Source organism: Calidris pugnax, unplaced genomic scaffold, assembly GCF_001431845.1.
Source record: "Calidris pugnax isolate Ruff unplaced genomic scaffold, ASM143184v1 scaffold8, whole genome shotgun sequence".
NCBI lineage: Eukaryota > Metazoa > Chordata > Aves > Charadriiformes > Scolopacidae > Calidris > Calidris pugnax.
In genome coordinates this window covers 13,262,260-13,277,590 of record NW_015090830.1, presented here as the reverse complement: position 1 = coordinate 13,277,590, position 15,331 = coordinate 13,262,260, and the positions used below count along the sequence as shown (strand labels likewise).

At 39.5% G+C, this 15,331-nt stretch overlaps 1 protein-coding gene across 2 annotated transcripts in view; it reads right to left on the bottom strand.

The window, feature by feature from the left end:
- The window catches only part of PHLPP1 (PH domain and leucine rich repeat protein phosphatase 1), a 141,723-nt gene that overhangs the window by 32,212 nt on the left and 94,180 nt on the right, over positions 1-15,331 (bottom strand). For both annotated transcript variants that reach the window (XM_014941018.1, XM_014941019.1), the window contains exons 5-8: positions 4,798-4,944; positions 4,010-4,240; positions 1,842-2,044; positions 191-251 (exon numbers count right to left, since the gene is read on the bottom strand). In XM_014941018.1, the coding sequence (XP_014796504.1) occupies positions 191-251; positions 1,842-2,044; positions 4,010-4,240; positions 4,798-4,944 (642 nt within the window). The remainder of the gene's footprint in view (positions 1-190; positions 252-1,841; positions 2,045-4,009; positions 4,241-4,797; positions 4,945-15,331) is intronic.

Sequence of the window (15,331 nt, the reverse complement as noted above, 5' to 3'; positions counted from 1 at the left end):
ATAAAAAGGAAACAGGGACGAAACAGACAGTAGAAAAAAGCCCATCCTCTAGCTCTGAAAATCAGTCTTCTCATATCTGGAGGTCCATTCCTGTCCCCACTCCCTCCCACTACAACATCAGTGAACATCATTTTTCCATAAAACCTCATTGATATATGTTTTACAGGCCCAAGAAAAAACATACTCTTACCTAGAAATATCCATGTAAGCCAGGCAATTAGGAACTGGATACACATCAAGGTGAACAAGTTCTAGGGGGAAAAAATAAATACAACCAGAAATGGTGATAAAGATTTGCACCTAAATGGCTGTTCCCCAAGAGTTAATTCAAGCAGCTAACATCAACAGATTTCAGAATAAGTCAGTAACCGAAAAACCTTCTAAGGATCTGGAACTTTGTGAACTGAGTTTTCTTCCTTCATTACGTGAGTACATTTGCTATATTATGCTGTACTTGCTATGACAGATGCTGTGTAACTGATCAGAGAGACACTGGAGAATTGTAAAAGTTTCATGAAAAAAGTCTCATTTTTCTGTTTTTGTCCCAGAGCTGTAACTTCACCTCCGCCACCCTCTGTCCAGAACAGTCACAAATCTGATCTACTTTTTTTTCCACTGGTCACTAATGATACAGGCATGGGAAGGGAGACTCCCCACTCCAGAACAGCAAGCTACATAATAGCCCAGAGTCCTCCAGGTCATGGCACGTTCCAGAGTATTTTTCAACAAAATACATGAGCCTTTGCAACCCTGTAGAGTTCCTGGTTGCCAGGCAGCCTTACAGACCTTTCATAATGTCTAAACTACTGCTAGTAATGTTATAGTTTTATTGCCTCAATAATATTTCATATCCTAAGGTTTTTAGGTAGCTAATGCTTAGCATTAAGGTTGAAGCAAAACCAGCAGACATTTATTTAAGGCTACAGAAAATCCACTGAAGTGAAAGTGTAACAAGCATCATGGTTCCTTTGGAAGATGAGACTAAAACAAGGAGGCTGAGGGTGCAAAGAGAAGATACCCAGGACCAAATAGGCAGTTGACTGCAAGATACGGGTTGACTTGGGTTCTCAGCTCACATTGCACAGCACATGCTCAGATTATGTTAACTTTTCTCAGCTACAAAGATCCTGGCATGAATACTTAATGAAGGCACAGGCTTGGATATCGCTAAGATGACAGCCTTTTAAAGGCAGTTCAGACTGTTCATCAAACTCACAGCTCTCTGAGCTTGCATTTTGTTTATTCCGTACCTAACTACTCCAAACAATAAAAATGGTGGTGAAAACTGAATATTTTAAGTCACAGACAGATCAAACAAATTCTATTCATGGAACACAGGAGTTATTCAACCGGAAAAGGCCACATTATTTTTATTATTGAATACAAATGAAGTTACTCATTACAGATTTTGTAGCTTTCTGGATAGGCTAAGCAGCTAGAAGTAGTAGCAAAAACATGTATTATTTTCATTTGTCTCACAAATGGCCACTTGTTCAAACTTTCTCAACTCTGGAGAGAAGCAATAAATTCCTTATTTGTCTTAGTAAAGCAACACGTTAATACAACCCAAAGAACTGACAACTTCAAGACCCCTCCCCTGCTGACACAAATTTCAACCCAAATTCTAAGAGTTTCACAGTTTTGAGACCTCCAAATCAGTAGCCCAGTGTTATCTGAAAGTTACTTCTGAAGGTCAGAACTGCCAGTGGCATGACACAGCACACATGAAACCCTTTTATGCAAGGGACACGTCAAGAGCCTCCTGATTCCATGCACTGCACTCTACAAGCATCTCACAGAGATGAAACCAGAAGTCAGATGACAACTGAAAATGCACTTACCATTCGAGGAGGCATACAGCGCTTTGAGAAAATATCCACTGATTTTGAGGGTCACCAGTTGATTCCGTTCACAGTGTAACACTTCAACATTGTTAAAAACTGTTGCATCCAGCTCCCCAAGTTTGTTGTCTCTGAGATCCAGCTGGGTCACATGATGTAGAAAATCTATTTCATCAGCCTCCAATCTCCTAATTGAATTCAATCTTGCAGACAAAAAAAAAAAGGAGATTAAGTGTAGTTACATGGCAGACTCCTGCAGACAAACCAATGCTCACTCTACAACCAATTGCACTGGATTAAGCATGCCTTCATGTTCTGGTCAAGGTTGATTTTAAATATTTTCCCCTTTGTTACAGTATTTTAAAAGCAGGATGGATCCACTGTGTTGTTTTACCCATCGTGACAAAGGAATGATGACACCAAGCTCCTTCCAAACTACTTTGAAAACTACTGACAAAAAACTCCGCAAGAAGGCAAGTATTACTGTTATTGTGTCTATAAAAATAAAAGATGATCTGGCTGCTGTTTGTGCCTGATAGTTTGGAAAAGAACAAAACCTCTACAGTTCCTACTGGCCTATCATGAACACCTGCTAGAAAAGCCTGACAGGTATGAGTAACTTGCAGATATTGGAATCTCTTGCCATAGTGAAAGGCCAAATTGAGATTTATGAATTCCCATATATTCGTGTCTCGCCATCACCATGTTCCGTAGTAAGCAAATTCAGAGACCTGAAAATGGGTGTTGAAAGAAAACAAAACAAAAAGCCAAGACAAGTGGGTCTTTTAGATAATGAGAACAGGCTTTATCACATCTTCACTGCAGTGCATTGACGCTACTAATACTCAGCACCTTCTCCAGAAGTAACAACTGAATGACACTATCTATACCCAGAAATGTTTGAGACTGTAGAGCACTCCAAAGAGTTCAGTTTTGAATTCCCAGGTCTGTACAGAACACTAAAAACAGTATAGCAACTTCTGCTGGCCCATGAAGCCTCCCTAGTAAGGATAAGGGCAAATACCTACAGTTCTGTTGTTTCTCTTGCTTTCAAAGAGTTGCTTTCTGTGCAACAGTTGTGTTTTCAGAGTAGTTACATTTTCCAGTTAAGAGAAAATGGATAGTACGTCCCCTCCAACACCACAACCTACTTCTTGTTTTCAATTTACAAGCAGTGCTTCGTTCTGATTTCACTGAAGCAAAGCACTTCACTGTGCAGCAAGTACAGTTTACAAACAACGTTCGACATTTACTATTCCAGGTAGCATTACAAAGAACCACTGTTCACTGCTCGCTGCAGAAGGGATGCAGCAGACAACGGCCAGCTCAGCCACAGCATCCCTATTCTGAGGTCAATTTATTTATTTATTTGCTTTTAACATGCATACAAACACACAGACATATTTTAACCCCACCATAAATACTTCAGCTTTCATAGATTTATTTTAGTTGGTTTTGCATCATCTGCTGGCCCTTCCTCAATTGCGAAGTCTGACATCTACACGGCAGTATGGTACACCAAGCTGTAGTTGAATGGTTCCAAAATTCATCATTATTTGGACCTCATGGTCCAGGCTCTGAACGGAGCCTTGCCCAGCTGATTGCAGAAGCTGGCTTCCCCAAAGACTGCAAGAATAAAGAACCACCTCATACCAGAGCCATTTTTAATAAGTATTTGTTTACACTCTGCTGAGGGCAACAATAAAATAATGTTACTCATGGTGGAGTTTGCTTTATAACTTAACAAGAAACATTAAAATATTTTTGTCCTTTCACCGCCATTGTCCTTTTCCTCATGTCACATATCTGTAACATTTCAGGCAGAAGTTTTTTAGGGTCAGGGACTATTTCTATTGCATTAACACTGCAGCAACAAGAACTGCAGGAATCATCAGCGTGCCAGGCCCTGTTTTGTTTGCTCTTTCGGTGTAAATATTAATTTCCCCCCAAATTTTCCTATTTATTGGTTCCCCTAAATGCTACCTCGTCCTCAAAGAAGAGTGCTAAGTCACAGCAAGTGCTGTGAGTTACATAATTCCGCCAAAACCACGGTTCAATAGACTAACACAAGAGATTCACCCCCGGGAGCTATTCTGACAGCCAAGGAGAAACCATTTCAACACCAGTAATTTAGAACCAATAATTTTTCCCCTTTTCCAAATACCTACCTTAGATCCACATGTTTAATATGAGGCATCCTTTTTAACACCTGTAGGTTCAGGGTATCCATGCAGTTTCCTGCCATACAGAGCTTATCCATGGCAGTTAGCTTCTCCAGCACCCCTGGAATGTTGGTGAACTCATTGAAGGACAGACTCACATAGCTGAGCTGATGCATATGCTCCAATTCATCAGGAAGGGACTGGAGAAAGTTGCCATCCAGCAAAAACGTCTGCAAGCTATTAAAAGCAGGGAAGGGAGAGTGAAAAGAGTGACTGACCTGTTAAATCACATTTCCTTCCTATAAACACACAAATCTACTGCAGTTACAGTGACATAAAATATACAAAAGGGCAGAAGAAAGAAAAGTGTGAAGGAATAACTCCTTAACATCTGCTACAGAAGATATCAACCAAATAATTAAAAGCCTGGGCAACTATGAAATGCAGACTGCGTTAGATAGTTGTACTGTATCTTCAAACATCTCCAGAACTGTGACTTTTGTGGTGACTGAAGCAGGTTTAATGATTTTCTTAACCATGAAGGTGACCACTGTGTTAACTGCTGCGGACTGGAAGAGCTTCGAGACACAAAGTGTGCTTCCCCTCCATCTGCAGCTCACAACTGCTTCCATACAGTTTGCTCTGTATGGAAGTTTGCTCTACAAGCCAGTTTGCTCTGACAAAACCCAGTAAGTTTAAACCGTTCCTCATAGCAAGATTAGGTACAGAGTCATGAAACTGCTCGTTGCCTTTATTATCAGGCTGTGTACATTAAGTTTTAAGAAAGTACTTGCTTGTGCATCTCGCCTACAACTGCTGGAACACTTCTGAGGGCATTGCAGGATACGTTGAGTTCAGTCAGCGTTGGGATACTGCAGACTGCCAGTGGGAAGTCTCCTAAATTATTATTGGAAAGGTTAAGGCTCTTCAACTTGGTGAATCTACAATGAGATAAGAAAAAATAAAAAAATAAAGGAAACAAATAAGTGGAGCATAAACCACACTAAGTTGCCTTGCAATATTTAACACAAGGTGAGTTTGGTTATGTAAATGCAAATCACAGGCATTTTTAGTTTATGTACTCAGGACGACCAGGGAAACTACTAGACACTTAAGTTCAACACCACTTGCAGTAGTTCACTCATGTTAAGCCGGTATAGAGGAACAAACCCTCCTCAACAACGCGCTAAATATATTTTCCTATGAATGTAACAAGGAACAAAAACCCTTGCCAAACTTATGATACATGTCATTTCTTCTGCGGCATCTCATCCTGTACTAAAGCAGTGCTATTTCTCTGAACACATTTCTAGCTAGTAAGACTACCCTAGTGGCACAGGTTACAGGGTGCAGGAAATTGTCAGCCTATTTGAACACTACATTTTTGTGATGCAGCTCAGCTCCGTTCATGTGAGTAGATACTGCCTTTGAACCAAAAATTCTCATCAGAATAGGCTGAACACAACTGGGTGATGTGCTAAATTAAAGCAGAATTTAGCAACACTTCTGTAGTGACACGGGCAAATTTGCGCTCTTGGTTAAGTATGATATCAAAGCTCACCTAGATTTCAAAATTTTGTCCTTGACATGTCACAGAACTCTCACAGAAGCCAACAAAGCAACTTACATATGCTTGCCTTATTAAAGATGACCAGGATTGTCTGGACAAAAAAATGCAAGAAGGGGACAATCCAATTAGCCAGGCTGCATGTTCAGCAACATTATTATGGTTGCCTAACAACCACTGGGAGGTATGCCTAAAGGCAAGAAAAAGGATGAATGAAAAGATCTGTGTCAGATTCCGATAGATGGGAGGAAGTTTCTTTTCTGGCATGGTTTACACCAGGACATTTTATTTGGACTTCATTTTCCCTTCATTAAGGCTCAAGTCCTTTATTTGTGCAAGCAGGCTTTTATATAACACAGCGATGGAAGCAAAACCGCACCTATGAACACTGCTATTCCACACAAAAGTAATCTGCTATTCCACACAAAAGTCATCTTGGACAGCATATGTCAGTGCATCCACAGCCTCCGCACCAGCCCAGCACGTTCCTACCTCAAAGCATTTTGTCCTCCCATGACCAGAAAACACTTCAAGCATTAAAAGGTTAAAGAGTTTTAACACCAAAAGACTCTAAAAAAAACCTTACCAGCTACTGCAATCAACTAGCACACACCTTTAGCATTGCCTAAATAAAACTCATGTCACTGACTAAAACTCAACATGAAAACTTACGCAGCGCCTTCATACCGTATTCAGTGGGGGCTGTAAGTGAAGTGTGCATTTTACCCCCAAAAACATGCTATAAACACACTTAAAGTTTACACAGGCTTGCAGCAAGCAAGGGAACACTGTGCTGTCTATTGGCATTTTGGTGCAAAGATGGCAGAAAAAAAGAAAAAAGGAAAAATCATGGCCAGAGTTATCACAGATTTTGAACACCCTGTGCTACGCTGGAGGCAGAAGAAGTTTGGAATATAGTTAGATGGAGACTAAATGAAATCTTGCAATCAAATTACTGCTGCAGGGAAAAAAATGTTTCTGTGCAGAAACAATGACTAATGCATCTCTAGAGGGAGAAGGGTAAAATAAAAAGATGGCTAGGGTAAGCTAGCTGATGTTAATGAGGGCTTCTAGCCAGAAAAAAAACTATGCACATTTTAAACACTATACCTTCATATTCCTCCATTTTGAGAGAAAGGGCTTAAAAATCTTGAACCTGGAACTGACATGCACTATCCTGCATTTATCTTGAAGATAACTGTAGACTTAGGCCACAGATAAACTGCCTTGAAATTTGGGGTGATTGCGTGGTGGAACAAAGTGTCCCACATCTTCCCCGAAGCCAACTGCAAATACAACAGGAGCACTCCAAGTAGCAAACTCTGAAGCCTTTAGCAATTACTTTTCTTTTTTTTCCCCAGTATTTAGGTAAGTGCAAAAATACTAGCGAAGACAGGAAGATTAAGTCAAAATAACTAAGCTGCTGAAGAAATATCAAAACGCAACCATTCCAATTTTCAAGTCAACCATGAAAAAAGAATTAACTCATTTAATCATCAACACCAAGGCTACAGCCTTTACCTGTTCTGCTCTGGAGTCTCAAAAGAACAGTCTCAGGGCTTTTGCCCACTAAACAAGTGAAAACTACAATCAACTAAAAGACCCCAAGTACAATCTTGAGATAAAATTACAGAAGATCAAGCTAATACACAGGAGAAAGAGGACTGGGGTTGGGGGAAGTGGTGGTGGTGGTGAAGGAAGCTAAGAAATACATTAACCAACTCCAGTGCAGTGTTCAGCTTCAAGGCTTTCTGCACACTGTCTCGTGTATAGTTATCCTGCATCAAAGAGGAAAAAAACCAAACCACGCATCCCCCAAAATGTATCTGGATTACATCTCTACTACCCTAACATATGTTTTAATGTGTGTTTATTATGGGTCTTCTGTGAATAATATAATTAGTAAAGGCATGAACTGAATCAATTAACAGGTCTGTATAGTATGTAAAGGAGGATGAGTAGTAGCACCTTTAGTACTGAATATACTCATACAGAAGCTAAAAATGCATATAGAAGTGTGTGTCAAATAATCCACAAAGGAAAGTTTATTGTTAAATCATATTTGAAGAAAAGATGAAAGACAGACATCATAAGCTTAGTTAAAGTTAAGAGATTAGTTTAAAACAACTGGCAGGAAACATGTGTTTTCTTCCTCCTTCGTAAACATGTTCATTTACAAAATGCTAAAGCTGCATTTCTTCTCATGGAGCACCGTGAAGTATGGAACATTACTAAGCCAAACTAGCAGGTGTTTACTCAAAGTTAAGATCTAGATCTACTTCCCAGCTTTGGCCACTCAATTCCCACTCTCCACATCACAAATGGGTTGGTGCACTTCCATTATGGAGCACTGCCACGCTGCACATTTAAAATGCTGAATTGTTTATAGCACTTCTTACATCTAAAGAGATTTAGAGTCGGTATCACCAGTATCACTTGTAGCATCAATATAAATAAGGTAGGAGAGAAGTATTTTGCAGACTCAAGTTTTCTGCTGCTGCTGAGTTTGCAGTGTTGGTCTTTAAATAGATTTTACAGAGCAACATCTTTGCTGTTTTCTCACACCCAAATCTTTACTCCTACCAGAAGCAGAGGCACACATTGATGCTGCCCCCATGGGGCACAACACTGCTTGTTTGAGGCACAGTAGTGTAATAACCTCATATCGAGTCCATACATATGCTTTCCTTCCTTTTCTCCCTCCTTCCCTGGTTCTAGACTTTGTTATCTATTTAAAAAGTCAACCTGAAGAACAACATCTCTCAACATGCTATGTTCAGTTAGCTTACTAAGCTTTTATTGTAATGACCAATATATAAACAGTCACTTCTCTGACCAAAAATAGCCCTACTTCAAGCTAGAGCAAAATGTTGACATGTCAACCCTCGGGTTTAAACATGCAATATGACTGAACACTAATTGCCATAATTGAGCCCAAAAATGCCCACTTACTTAATCCTGAAGCTGCCACTTCAGGAGTGGTTTTAGTTTGACATACACAAAATGAGGAGAGGGACTAACAAGAGAAGTTTGTATCGCTGCAAAGCAATGAACTGACACGCTAATTTCAAATTCAGGTCCACCTGATGCACACAGCCGAGGAATTTCCATTACACAGAACAGCATTTGTATTCCACTATGTTTGGAGGGGAAGAAATAGTATATTTGAAATGGCCATACGCTGTCATTGAAATGCAGCCATAACAGACTTGTACGACAAAACCAGTCTCGTCCCACTCTTACCACAAGCAATTAAAAAGTAGCCTTTTACAACACCAAATCCAGAAGACATGGCCTAATAAGGGACTGAGTTTAAGAAAACCCATCATTTTCCCAATACTATCTCCAGTATTTGGGCTGTTTCATGACTATGCTGCAGTTGCAGCTGAACATCATTTCAAGCAGCAGCATAACTGTCCCTCAGCTTCAGCACCATTTCCGAGCAGATTGATGGCACCTGCCTAGCAGCACTGGGGCAAGTGTTGGAACTACAACTTGCCACCTTCATGAATGCCTGCTACTTTGGCAGCTAACTTAATCATGAAGAGAATTTCCATATAAACCTGACACACCAATTTCCTCCTTGGAAATAAAAGGTCCAATTTACTGCCTTTTTGCAGTTGCGTCAGATTCCCCATCCACAGCCTTATTGCCTAAGGGTGCAGCCAGCCTTGCACCAGAAATACTGTCATAGCATTTCTCTTCCCAGAAAGGTGTCATTGGAAAAGCCTTGAATTAGTTAAGACAATTAAAATGAGCTATTTCAGCCCTCTTGCCCTGCTAAATTTGTCAAGACAGCTGAATACAGGTAGACTGTTTCTGCAAGGGCTAGTGAGATTCACTTGGGTGCTACAGGTGAAGGCTTTACCTAACTGAGGTCAAGAGCCAGCCTCCCCAGCTTGGGCACAGAAGAGTTTTCAGTAGATAATACAGAGAAAAGGAAGGAGGAGCTCTGCTGGTGCTTTTCTATTCTGCTTCTCTGAACAAGACTCCTGTTCATCCAGAAACCAAGCAGCTCACATCACACCACACAAAAACCAATGGAGAATAGTCACGTCAGGAAACAGCGACATGTGACATGTCACGTCACTTAGTTTGAGGTTAAAGATTGATTCTGGTTAAGTCAGAAGAAACTTGAACAAATTCACCCATTATCAATTTCTCCATTAGTTGAATGAACAAATGAAAACATAGTTTTATTGTAATTTTTATTTCCTTCTTCCTTTCTTAAAACCCATGGGAGAAAAAGAAAAAAAAAAAACAAGAAAGAATGAAGCAGACTGACAGCAGCAATTTTGGTATCTTCACTACCCTTTATGCCAACACACCAGGAACAGTCACCCTGATATCTCTCCCCTCTACTCGCATTTAAAACTATAAAAGGCACAACAGTTCTGGCATAGAGACTTGAGTCTATATGCCAAAATTAATTTGTAAGTTGTACTAAAAAACAAAACAAAAAAAAGGACAAAACCAGACTCACAGACTCCACTGCGCAAAAAAGAATAACCCTAAATATAGGCAGTTATTTTTCAAAATACACAAATAATCACTGATGTTAAGTGAAATTCAGACTACCTTCAATCTTAAGCCAACATTAAAGTTTTTATGCTATTACACAGTTGGTAAGAAGTCCATAAAGACAAGGAAAACAAAATGTATGTTTTGTTAGTGGAAATAATCTGAACCTGCATTACTGTACTTTGCAGTTCTCAATTTCTGCACATACCCAGCACACGCTGCTGCACTGGGGGGAAAGACTATTCTCAGAGAAAGAACAAAATTCCTAGAAAGGAAGTGAAAATATGTTCTCCTTCTATATTGAAAATTTATAATTGAAATACAAAAGCATTAGCTAGGGCTGGGCTTCCAAACTGAAACACGTTTAAATACATGAAAAGAAAATCCCGAGTTTGAAAGCCATATCAGAAAGCAATAGACAAGTAAATTGGAGTAGGCTGATACACAATAACTGGAACATAAATACGTTCACTACTTTTTGAAGCATTATTTGGAAGAGATACTGTTGCACTTAGCCTAATAGTTCCACTGAATGAATCGAATTAATAACTGCATTTTCTACTTTCAGACTACACTATTTTTAAAAATGCCATTTTACAGCGTATTTCTTAGTGCCATTTATTTTTCTCCTACCACTATTCAGGAGTCCACTGTTCCAATTTAAGCAATTAAAAAATCCAATATGTTTCAGGCATTAAACCAATTTTGTAATCTTCCCCACTTAGTCACTTGTAGCGATTTGATTTTGCAATTTATTTTTCTTTTATCAAACGTCACTAATTTTTGCCAAGTATTCACATGAGGACACTTTCTTGAGTTGAAACACAGGAGCTACGTAGAACACAACCAGTCATGCAGGTTCGGAAAGATGCACTAACAAAATAAAAATCTTCCTTCAATGTCTTTACAAGCTGAATAAAACAAAAGCAATTAAGTGACATAAACAACATATTCCAAGTGTCTTTTTAGTTTTATAAATAGCAAAAAGGTGTTCCAAGGCTACAGAGCTGAGAAAATACACGTAGCACCAGAATATAGCAAACACTGGATGGAGTTTGTTACTAGTAGACCTCTGACTGTCAAACGTCACACCAACTACTTCTTCCCCTACTACTTAGATGGCTATGCTTCAGTCTTTGGCTTCAAGTGAAAGATGAGAAATGAGTATAAAAGGAAGGTTCCCTGGCTCTGAGACCATCACAGTGTGAGAGAAAGCTCCCAGCATCTTCCCACAGTGGAGCATGCACTGGTACTCTATTCCTCACAGCAGCACACTCCCAACATTAGCTGGATTAATTAACTTCAATAAATGTGTGCATTTAAAAGGAAATTCCTTTTCACAAAAGCATCCTAATAACAAACAAACAAAAACACAATAAAACCCCACACCCCCAGAAAGGAAAATACTCAAATCTTTTCCAGTGCATCTATTGGCAGTGCCCTCTGGGGCCTGGCAAGAGTGAAGATGTGGCACGTTATTAATTCATCCGATTTTCTTCTCTAACCTCTGTTTCATACACTAAAAGCCATAAACCCAAGGAGTACTTCAATGCACTTTGAGACCAACCAAGTGGCACGCTGGAGACTTTCTTCCCCGCTCCCCAATCTCCAGGGACAGGCTAGGATCAAACTACATCTCACCCTGACTTCTAGCAAGCTTGTTTGCTGGGTTCATACCACTTGGGTCACTAAGACTGTTCTCCCCTTGCTGCCTGGGAACCTAAGAGCAATGACTGCATTTCGAATTACCTACGTACTGCACAATGGCTTTGTGAGGAGAGTTTAGCTTGAGGAACCCCTGAATTCCGGGTTTTCAGACAAAACTAGCTCTCCTACAGTCAGAAGTAGCAAGGGACTTCAGAAATGCTTGTATCAATATCTCAGAGTCCTCTAGCCTTTTCATACCCTATAGATGCTACGTCAAATTACTGTCAATAGCCCAGAAGAGTTTCAGCTGAGATGCCAGAGAAGACAGTTCATGTCTAATGAGGCTCTAGGAGAGAAAAGATACCAACTGATCTTAAGATAAAAATCCGTATAATCACTGTTAATAATTAACAACCACAATGAGAACAACAACTTGTTCTTCAGATAAAATTGGCAAGCATCATTTTGTTTATTGTTAAAACAAACTTTGTGGCTTATTACATCCCCCTTTCTTTCTTTCTTTCTCCCTTTTTTTTTAAAATTTGCAACAGGCTTATATTAAAAATCCAGATACTGACAACTTACTTTTCAATATTGACAAGCAAACAGTATTCTTGATGCCAACAGTTTTTTCCAACAGCACTGACTGAAACAATTACCTATAAAGTGTGCTTAGCCCAGTGAAGCAGAGCAACAGTAAATAAAGACTATGGTTTATTCATTCGCTTCAAACCTAGAGCAACAGCACACTGCAAAACTAGTAAGCCTGAACTTGTTTGCATTTCAGAACAAGAGCTGTGAAGTTACATTGTAGATAAAGGGAAAGTGAAATTTGGGAACACAGTGTACATAGAAACCTCAACTTTATGGTTTAAAAAAACAACGCACCAACCAACATTACAAGAGTGTAAACAATAAAATTTGTAATAAGACGACGGAATGTCTTCAATCGCTCCATTTGCATATACAGGAGCTGAATTACCAAGGGCTTTAAGGGGAATTCCGAGTCAATGGGGATATTATCACAAGCCATGTCAGCTGCTTCTAATATTGCAACTGCTGGGCGATATTTCAACTGGGGAAACTCCTCTTTTCCCCAAAGGAAAAACACCCTTTCCTATAATTCTAAAAAAGCTACTGTGAAGAACAAATACCAACATTTGCTGTGTTTTCTCCAACACAAACGAATCTTCAGATTGCCTACTTTTATATGCAGTATGAAATATGAATTCCTTGGTAAGTAGGAAAAAAAAAATATAGGTAGCTGTATGTACCTTTCAAGATTCTGACAGTTAAGTTACAGGAAGTTCACCGCTGCAGAGTATCTGCAGCAACAGAACTTAAAGTCTGAGTGGACATTAAAGCAAGTGAAAGTAACTACCAGGGAAAAAGTGCATCTTTACCTCTACAAACCTTCACATGCCAGCAGCAATTTAGTTCCCAAGATGGAGATTTTTCACTTATGCCATGTATTGAGCAGGACTAAATATTTTATTCAGAAATGCAGTAAATTACATCATTTTAACAACTGAAAGAAGTAACTGCATAAGCAAAAGCAGGAATTCCTGTTTTTTTCCCCAATCTATTCCTGACTGTACCTCCAAATCAGTGCATGTGGCAGCATCTCATTACTATCATGCAGCTGCTTGTAAGTCTGTTCAATGGGTGGCTGAAAAGTTGGTATGTTCTTCTGTCTTTGACATACCTCCTCTTGAAATCCAGCATTCACGAGCATTTGCTAAATTACCACCTAAAGTGATTTCTTAAGGGGAACAGATAGCACCAAGAGCTACTTATAAGACGACAAATTTTCTTAGACTGACTTGCTAGCCAGATTTTAATCAAAAAATCATACCAGAAATGCCAATGCATTTTGTTCACAACATCCAAGCACATGGCTATTTTGGAACTTTAAATACTTCTGGGCTTGATTCACTGGTGCTGTGCCCTGTGTGCGGCTGCAATTTAGCAAATGAGGATTTGGTATAAAAGCCAACAGCACCAAATCAGCACAGCAGAGATTTTGTACTTGCTCTGCAGTGGTTTGAAAGAACACAGGCGAACAAAGGAAGACTTTTCGTTTATCCAGTCAAGTTTTACCTTGTGTAACCTCCACAAGATCTTAAAATGTTTTTATGAAATTGGATTAAAAAGGAAAAAAAAAAAAAAGTCAGACAACTAACAACTTGTGTTCCCAGGAATGAGTGAGCTTCCCTTACTTTGCACATGGTTTCCATACAGGGATTCACTAATAATTTCAAAAAGATACAGTGTTCCGTTCTTGCTAAATATTTGTGTATTTATTCACTACAGAAAAGCAGACTTACAGTAGAAGTTGAACTGTCTCAAAGCTTTTTGCCAACACAAGTGAAACTCAAGTTTTCCCACCCTAAGGAGAAGGCAGCACTGTGTTTCTTGGGGCAGGAAGGAGCATGGCTTGGGAAAGCACTCCAGGGCCAGGCTCCTGCTTTTGCTGCTATCGGGAGGCAAAAGAGAACCAATGGGACACTGCTCTTCCTATCCCTCAGCAGGAACTACCACCTCACACAGCCCCTTCCATTTCCAGCTACTCACTGCCTGGGTGACACCACCTGCACTGGATGAAGGTAAGGCTGAAGAACATCAGCAGTGGCAAAGGGAAGGTCAGTGCCAAGGGGCAGGAGTTCATGAGGCACTGGCTCTGAGCCACTGAAACAGTGCTGTGTAACCTTCTTAATCATTCATTTTTTTGCTCCAGAGGTCCACAGACCTCTGCTGTGCCTTCTTGACAAGCTCAATGGAGGCAGAGTAGACTATTATTCACTGACAGAAAAGGACCAGCTCTCAGAACAAGATACTTGTTTTGCACCACCTTGGGTACCTGCCACTTCTCCAGATCTTTCTGATGCAGAATCTCAGAAGACAGGAGAGTTTTAGTTGGTCACCTGAACTCTTTCACTCCTGCATGTCCAGGCTCACATTGACAAGAAAAAAATTAACAGTTTATTAACTTGCAGCAAGACTCTTCAACTGTTCCTACAATTGCAGTACCAAGAGAAAATTACGCAGACAATGAACACTGCCCATCACATTATTTATAAATGTCTTCTAATCTGAAACAGAATTAGCTGTATGTACATGGACAAAATATAATCAAGTATCTTCTGTACGCTTTCTGATATTTAAAAAGGAAGAAAGATAAAATTCATTAAAATTAAGATATTCATTATTTGTCTATGTTTATCACCTAACTTGTGCTAAAATTCAACTTGCTATCTGGAGACCTATACGACATTCACAGAACATTTCATCCAGCATTCTTCTCCAGACTGTGTTCATAAGCTCTTGGAATCCCTGCCTGCTTTGTTTGTGAAGCAGAGCTGCTGGGTTCATTCATCTTCCATTATGCCAAATTTTCTGTTTTTCCAGAACAAAATTGGAATTATATAAAAATACAACAGCCCGCATAATTCATCTTGTATTTTTCAGTTGTTTTTCAAAGAGGAAGGGATTTAGAAATGTGGTCTAAAACATTTCATTTGAATAGGACCATCCACAAATATAATCCTGAGGTACTCTACAATTCAGTTACCACTGAAATTAAAATCACAGTT